Source organism: Nicotiana tomentosiformis, chromosome 2 (assembly GCF_000390325.3).
Source record: "Nicotiana tomentosiformis chromosome 2, ASM39032v3, whole genome shotgun sequence".
In the NCBI taxonomy this organism is placed as follows: domain Eukaryota; kingdom Viridiplantae; phylum Streptophyta; class Magnoliopsida; order Solanales; family Solanaceae; genus Nicotiana; species Nicotiana tomentosiformis.
Window position 1 is genome coordinate 191,441,526 of NC_090813.1, and position 8,295 is coordinate 191,449,820.

Below are 8,295 nucleotides of genomic sequence, written 5' to 3' on the forward strand. Positions count from 1 at the left end.
CTTTATCACAATAACCTCCCTTGTAATTTACGTTATTACGCTTGTCTCCTTATTTTGATTTTTTGTAACAATTCTTTTATATTTATTTATTATAAATGTGACCAAGTACAATATGACAATTTTAACCCTACTAGTATTATACCCTATTGTTGACAGAAAATTATTAAAACTCTTTTACTTGCTCCCTCCGTTTCAATTTAAATGACACATTTCTTTATTAGTCTGTTCCAAAAAGAATGATATATTTTTATATTTAAAAATAATTTAATTTTAAACTTTTCATGTATCCTCTCCCTCTTTATGCAAATTTATGATATCTACTCATGTAAAGGTATTATTAAAAGTGTTATAACCAGGGGCGGTTTGACATAATCGGGGGCCTAAAGCGTAACTACAATTAGAGTCCCAAATTTTTATAATCGATTTTTAAGTAATTATTTTTCAATTGATAATATAGCTAACCGATTTAATCACTCTTGAGACGTTGATCTTATGTATTTTTATTTTGAAAAACTTTTTTCCGTTGAGGCAACCGTTAGACATTTGAAAATGAATCAAGTCTTTTTATGTAAATAAGTATATCGATTAGAGTGTTATCTTCTATTTGTACTAATTTCCGTAGCACTTGTTAACTCAAAATATAAGTCTAAACCATCAATATTAGAGTGACTATTATGCTTTAAGGATCATCAAAAAGGTTAATACAATTTTTTTTTTCCTTTCAAATTCTCATCATTTAGTAATCTCAATATTTTAAAATAATACTTATATTTAGTGGTCAGAGTGTAAAAAAAGCAAATGAAGGTTATATCAAGTTTAAGGAAATTATAGAGATATGTTTACTTTATGAGAGAACTTTTCCATTTCTCAACAGTCACATCAACTTCACGACGATAAATTTTTACTATAAAATACTTAAACAGTTTTAAGGAAAAATAACATAACATATTCCTTCTAAAATTGGGGCCCCACGAAATTGGGGCCTAAGGCATATCCAAGCCCTTTGAGCCGGCTCTGGTTATAACTATTTAAAAGATTAAGATTTATGCAATTAATTTACTGAAGGCTTCTCGTTTTCTGGTGATATTAGTTCTACGCCTTTACTTTGCTTTACTGGAGGAGATGTGCAGCTGATAAATGAATTGTAAAGGTCTAGAAAGTTATACGTACCCTTTTAAAATAGTAATTAGTGAAGGTAAGTTTAGGCGTAAACAGTAAAGTTAGATGTTATGTGACCAGGAAATACGAGTTCGAGCCGTGGTAATAACCTCTTGCAAAAATGCAGGGTAAGGTTGCGTACAATAGACCCTTATGATCCGGCCCTTCCTTGGATCTTACACATAGCGAGAGCTTAGTGTATCGAGCTGGCCTTTTTAATTAGTGGAGTAATATTAAGCTATTAGTTGGATAGTTATTTGGGAGAAATTCAAAAATAGTCAGATTTACAAGTGGCCATTCAAAAATAGCCACACTTTCAAAAGTAATCGAAATTTAGTCACTTTTCATGTAAAGATAAATCTGAACGAAAACACAGTTCAAAATCCGAAAAATACTCCAGTATATTATACTGGAGTTCCAGCATAAGTATACTGGAACTCCAGCATATTATACTGAAGTTTCAGCATAAGTATACTAGAACCCCAGCATAATATATTGGAGTTCCAGCAAAGTATACCGGTCCAGTATAATATGCTGGAAGTTCATACACAGGTGCTCGAATCTCCAGTATGTTATGCTGGAACTTTTCGCGTGTTGTAGTTCCAGCATAATATGCTGGAAGTTCATACACAGGTGCACCGAACTCCAGTATATTATGCTGGACCGGTCTCTGTTACATCAAAATATTGGCTATTTTTCAATGACTTGGTAAACGCTGGCTATTTTTGAATGACCAGTCCGAAAACTGGCTAGCTCGTGCTATTTTTACTAGTTATTTAGGTTAATTCTTTTACAGTTACATTTTTTTCCACCTCGCAGTTAACAAAATTTACTGTTTAGTTTGAAGATTCTGGTAGACCCCCTCCACCCATCTACTGGGCCAGAAGCAAAAACTAAATGCCTAAGGATCCAAAGGAAAAAAAAAAGGTACAAAACAAACTAAGGTGCTGATAGCTAAGACTTGTCTCCATTACAAATCTTGCTATAATGTCTTCTAATTTTGACATGACAACATTAAGAGGGTGTTTACCTTGCCTATTAAGCTGGCCAACTCAGATTTTAAGCTCTTTTTAGCTTTTTTCAGTATTTGGCAAAGTCAAAAAATACTTAAAATAAATTTAAAAGTGCTTAAAACAAGCCAAAAGCAATAAACTGGACGACCCCAACTTATTGCTTTTTGGCTTAAAAACTATTTCCATTGAAAAGCTACTTTTTTTTTTAAGTCAAGGGCTCTAAATCATCTCAAAAAAGCAAGGTCTACAGGTAGAGATGAGAAGATACAAACTTCAGAAATTGCAGTTTGACATCTTGAACACGAGAATTTGTGGACTAGGATTACTTCTCAATTCACTAAAATGGCCTAAAAAAAGAAAAAAAATGTCTCCATTACAAATTTTGCCATGATGCATTCTAGTATTGACGTGACTACACCAAGATATGATGAAAGATCGCTCCACCTTTAACCAGATATTTTAGATTCGAGATTCCCGAGAATTAAAAAAATCTCTGGTAGGAAGCGTTTACCCTGTTTAATATGCCCTACGCCGACACGAAAATGAATTTCATATGCCGGATAGTTATCCCAACAAAAAAACATGATACAACCTTCAAATATTGTAGTTTGATACCGGTATTCAGCTCAATAGCTATTGACAATCAACGATAACACCCCTTCTTCAACCATCCAGCATTAACCAAACTTTGCTACCTAATTTACAAATATAAAACAAATGACTAGAAAATCAAATGAACAAATGACAAGAAACAAACATCTCATCTGAATTTTCTACACTACCAAAAAACCTTTTCTTATATGTGAATGAAGAAACTGATGCTATACACAGGCGACAATCAGCAATCTAAGTCCACTTTGAAAACTTTGTCACCAGAGCTTTAATGACAACTTGCAAAAGCACGAGCCCAAAGATCCTGAATCACATCTTATTGGAGAATTGTACAACAGAACTGGAGGTTGAAATGTGTCTCATTTGTATTGGTGCAGTGAAATGAATTGTTTCACTTACAAAACTGCAACTTGACTGTAAGGGTACAAGAGGGCGGAGCAAGTTGAAGTAGTACCGGAAAATGAGTTCTGAAGCTCGGGACATGGTTCAGGAGACACATTTTGAGAAGAACCAGATATATCAGAGCATAGCCATGGTATAGGGTTGGAAGAAACGGAAAAGGTGACGTTTGATAGACATATTGAAGTAAAGGGAGATTCAGATAATCCAGAGAAATTGCCTGCTGTGAAAATATCTGTGCCGACAATGTCCTCAAAAGTGATGCCACTAACAACTGGAAGTGCAGAAGGATCAAATTTCTCATCTGGATGAGAATCACAATGACCAGTGGCATCGATTCCCACTTGCACGTTTGCCATAACCACGTCTGTAACGATAATATCTTTGATATAACCACCCCTTCCTCTTGCCGTCTTCAGCTCAATCCCGAAAAGGGAGTCATGTAGGTAAACATGCTCTACTAGTACATTGGAAATACCGCCAGACATCTCACTACCAAAAGCCAAGCCAGCGCCTGCACAAGACTGCAACCTAACCCCTCGAACATGGACACTTGTAGTAGGTTTCCCATAGGATATTCCATACTCATCCCAACCGCTTTTAAGAACAACGGCGTCATGACCCATGCTAATGTTGCTGTTCTCAATACACACATGCTCAGAAGAATCTGAAAATGCTATAAGGTTTCAACATTACTCCGAAAAAAAGTTGCAAGTACCTTCATGATTGCATACAAATGTAAGAGAATTTTTTTTAATTTTAAACCGACCTGGAACTATCCCACAGGTATATGGGGAGTTAGACGGAGAATGAACTGTTATGTTCTGAACCACCACATTACTGCAAAACATGAATTTTTCAAATAAGTTAGAAAAATCCAGATCTTACCACAAGCGAACCTTAGATTGAAAAGCTCTTCGCACAGAGATAATCAAAGCTACCTGCAGTATACCAGGTGAACATTCCAGGCCGGAGCGTTCAGGAAGGTCAAGTTTGAAACGACAACATCTTTGGAGCTAACAAATTCGACAAGGTGCGGTCGAGTATAATTTAAAGAATGTGCACTGAACTGCTCCCACCATACAGAACCCTGACCATCAATAGTTCCATTATTACCTGCATAAGCAATAGGCGTAAGCTGGCCGCGGGTGGGGCCAAAGACAGAAACATCAAATTAGTAGATCAATGCAATGAAGGAATTCCTGCCTGTTATCACAACATCAATTAAATTATTTCCTGAAATCAAGCTGTGATATCTTCCACCTTGTGCTTCAATACCTCCGCCATAAGAGGGTAAGGCTTCAACTATATCCCAATGAACATAATCCTGAATCGCAAAACATATACTTATACATGAATGTTTATGAAGCTAGTCTCCACCATAATAATGCAGCTACAGATATTATAATTTGATTATTAGGAGGTCATGGCAACATATTATGCAGAATATGTATCATTTTCCCTGTTGGAGTTACCTGAATGTAGACTTCAATATATTTTTTACTCCCTCCATCCCAGTTTATGTGGCGGTGTTTGACTCGGCATGGAGTTTAAGAAAGAAAGAAAACTTTTGAAACCTGTGATCTAAAACAAACCATAGATATTTGTGTGGCTGTAAATCAATTCATTAAGGGTAAGTAGAAATTCTAAAGATAAATTGTTTCTAAAAAGAAGGAAAGGTGACATCTTTTTGGGACTGACTAAGAAGGAAAGAGTGCCACATATATTGGGACGGAAGGAGTAACAGTTAAACCACAACACCTAATCATTAAGTACAGTCAGACCTCTCTATAATAGTAACCCTATATAACAGTTATTCATTATAAAAGCCAAGTTTTTCTCGGAACAGATTTTTATGTTATGTTATAATATGTGTCCTCTATAACAGCACTTCATTACAGCAGCCAAAAGATATCGGAACAAATGAGGCTGTATAGAGAGGTTTGACTGTACTCCAAGTTCTCATGCTAATAATTTCTTTCCAAGAGGTAATGATTCAGCGTTTGTAATACAATAGCATCCTATCTATCTCAAAGAACACAACTAAATCGAATAAGCAAGAACGTCAGAACCAGTCGATGCGCTAACCTGTGATCCCAGAATAACGGCTTCTTTTTCGAGGAAGAGTGTAAGATGACTAGTAAGCTTTATGCTTCCGGTCAGCCACCTGCCAGCTGGAACATATAGCTGGGCCCCACCTTTGTCAGCAAAGGATTTGAGATAGAAAATGGCGTTCTGGAACGGCACGGTATTTATAGTCTCCCCATCACCCACAGCCCCAAAATCCAACACCGATGCACTGTGAGGTCTGGGTTTCAGAGGCTTGTTGAATTTGCATTCACCGTCAAATTGAGCTTCAATATGTTCTATACTTTGACTTAATGCCGACAACAAAATTAGCACTGCCTGGAAAAGCAAAAAAAAAGGAAATGGTCATTCATGATTTTGTAAGTCAATATCCTCAGTAATCAATAGTAATACACATGCAGCAAGAGATTCACACAACGGAAACACGGGAAGTTGTCAGTTAACAAGCTAGCGATACAATATCATGGTTCCATGTCCCTCCAATATATATGAAATCTTCAATTCTAGCATCTCTTCGCATTAAAAGGAATATAAAAAAATAAATAAATAACAAAAAAGGGATCTTCCCCTTTTATCTATCACGTTATTTTGCTGGATACAGATGCTTGAAGAGATGAAGATATAAAGAAAATTAACCACGGTATTGCACACTTAGGCCAAAAATATAACTAATTAAAACAGTTTATACTTTGTCCACATTCTACAAAGAGTAGATTTTGGAAACCACCAAGTAAAATACAAAAGAGCTCCTATAAACTTCACTTACAAAAAAGCAAAATTGCAAAAAGCTTAGGATTGCAAACAAACTCCTAAAATCTCGAAACCAAGTATCTGTTTTCATGAAAAAAAATATATAGACGTTAGGAACCCAATTTCAAGATGGAGTAAATCTCTAAAGAAGTTGACGTAATAACCAATTTAGGACACCCAAATAAGCATTATGAGCATTCTATTGAAAAGACAGTAAAAAACAGCTCCAAAACTCAATTTTTAGCCCAAAAAAATCCAATTTTGTTATTTTAATGAAAAAGACAATGTAGACGAAAACATAGGAACCCAATTTCAAGATCAAGCAAATCTCTGACGTAATAACCAATTTAGGACACCCAAATAAGCAATTTTCAGTAAGAACCAAAAAAAGCAAAAAAAAAATAAAAAATGATGAGAACTCTATTGAAAGGACAGTACAAAAAACCAGCTCCAAGACTCAATTTTTAGCACAAAAAAATCCAGTTAAATTGAAATCCTAAACTAATTATTTCCATGAAAAAAGACAATGTAGACAAAAACATAGGAACCAACTTTCAAGATCAAGCAAATCTCTAAAGAACTTGGCGTAATATAACCAATTTTGGACACCCAAATAAGCATTTTTCAGTAAGGAAAAAAAAAAGATGAGCATTCTATTGAAAGGACAGTAAAAAAAGCAGCTCCAAGACTCAATTTTTAGCACAAAAAATTTCTATTTGAATTGTTATTTTCATGAAAAATACAATGTAGACAAAAACATAGGAACCCAATTTCAAGATCAAGCAAATCTCTAAATAAGTTGACGTAATAACCAATTTCGGACACCCAAATAAGCATTTTTCAGTAAGAACCACACAAAGAAAAAGAAAAAAGCAGCTCCAAGATTCAATTTTTAGCAAAAAAGTTGCAATTAAATTGAATATCAAGTACTAGACTAGTGTTAAAAAGGTCAAATAAGCAACAGCAAATAAAGATGAATAATACTCAATTATTTGCAACGGAGAATTGTAAGAATTGTAAAAAAAATAAAAAAAAATAAAAAAATAACGTACTTACTAGCTCCTTCATGAATCTGCTTCTTCTCAATCAGAAATGTAGACCAATCTCTTCTCCGAAGAGTTTTACAGTCAAGAATGAAGTGAAGGGGGAGAGAGAGAGAGAGAGAGAGAGAGAGAGAGAGAGAGGAACGTGTAAATGTTAAATGAAGTGGAAAATAAAGAGTAGATAAAGAAAATATTCTTGTTCCCTTTAAGCATGCAAAGCATGTTAGGATTTGGGAAAATATTTTTATTATTAGATGCGAATCCGAAATTTAAATTTTATGGTTCGAGATTTTAATATATCTTATTCGATTTGTTGAGTTTGAAATTTTTTATTTATATATTTTAATAAATTTTTAATATGTGTATTAAATCTGAATAGAAATTATTGGGTTTATATAAACTCATAAAATATGCATTGTATCCGCTCGATCTATTATGCATCAAATAAATAAGTATATGTTCTCCGTATAAGATTTAATAGTCTTTTAATGGTATGCTCAAGTCTCATGGGCGTATTCATTATTTAAATTCTGTGGGTTCTACTTTTAAAGTTCTTAATATTGAATTTATTATATTTTTAAAATTATGTGTTCAAACTCACTATGTGTTATATTTTAGTAAATTTTACACTAAATTTATACTCAGCATCGGAATTATTATGGTTCAAATGAACCAGAAAATATAACACTGCATACACCTTTGCTTTGTCTCGAACTTAGATCCGGATAAGTTCTTCGAGTTAGCAGTACCAACATGCATATTCTCAAATCTAATATATTCTCAAATCTAACATATTCTCAGATCTGAAATATCAACATGCATTTTAAGTGTAAAATTAAATACTAAATTTAATATAAAAATACCTTATTATATTTAAAAATTACAAAAAAATGTATTGCGAATCATACTTTTATAACGAAAGATAATTAAAAATTGTTTAGAAAAACAAAAGGAGAAAATGGATGGTACTACAAAAGAACATAAAAAGAATTAGAGAAAGAAAAAAACACCTCTTGTCTCGAGCTACACGGTACCCAAATAAATGGAGAAATAAATAAGAAAATTAAGTTTTTGCATTTCAACTCCGCATATTTACACTAATTTAATAAATACATGATATATATATATATATATATGTTTATCACTAAATTATATTAAATATATTTTTACTTAAATTTAATATTTAACTATAATAAGTTTTACCGAAAGAAACCATATATTTACTATCTGTA

General features: G+C 33.6%; 1 protein-coding gene across 1 annotated transcript; it reads right to left on the bottom strand.

The window, feature by feature from the left end:
• Positions 1 to 2,735: 2,735 nt before the first annotated feature.
• Positions 2,736 to 7,221, bottom strand: LOC104115368 (probable polygalacturonase). Its single transcript, XM_009625986.4, has 6 exons — positions 7,077 to 7,221; positions 5,271 to 5,588; positions 4,389 to 4,509; positions 4,124 to 4,298; positions 3,952 to 4,022; positions 2,736 to 3,849 (listed from the first exon to the last, which is right to left on the bottom strand). The coding sequence occupies exons 1-6, from the start codon at positions 7,086 to 7,088 to the stop codon at positions 3,179 to 3,181; spliced, it is 1,368 nt and encodes a 455-aa protein (XP_009624281.1). The 5' UTR covers positions 7,089 to 7,221; the 3' UTR covers positions 2,736 to 3,178.
• Positions 7,222 to 8,295: the final 1,074 nt, after the last annotated feature.

What these genes read in the sequence shown, in the direction of transcription:
- LOC104115368 (XM_009625986.4), bottom strand. An exon ending in CCGTTATTCTGGGATCACAG is followed by an intron (nt 4,510 to 5,270) that starts GTTAGCGCATCG and finishes TTTGCGATTCAG; the next exon opens with GATTATGTTCATTGGGATAT. An exon ending in TACCTGTGGGATAGTTCCAG is followed by an intron (nt 3,850 to 3,951) that starts GTCGGTTTAAAA and finishes TAGCATTTTCAG; the next exon opens with ATTCTTCTGAGCATGTGTGT.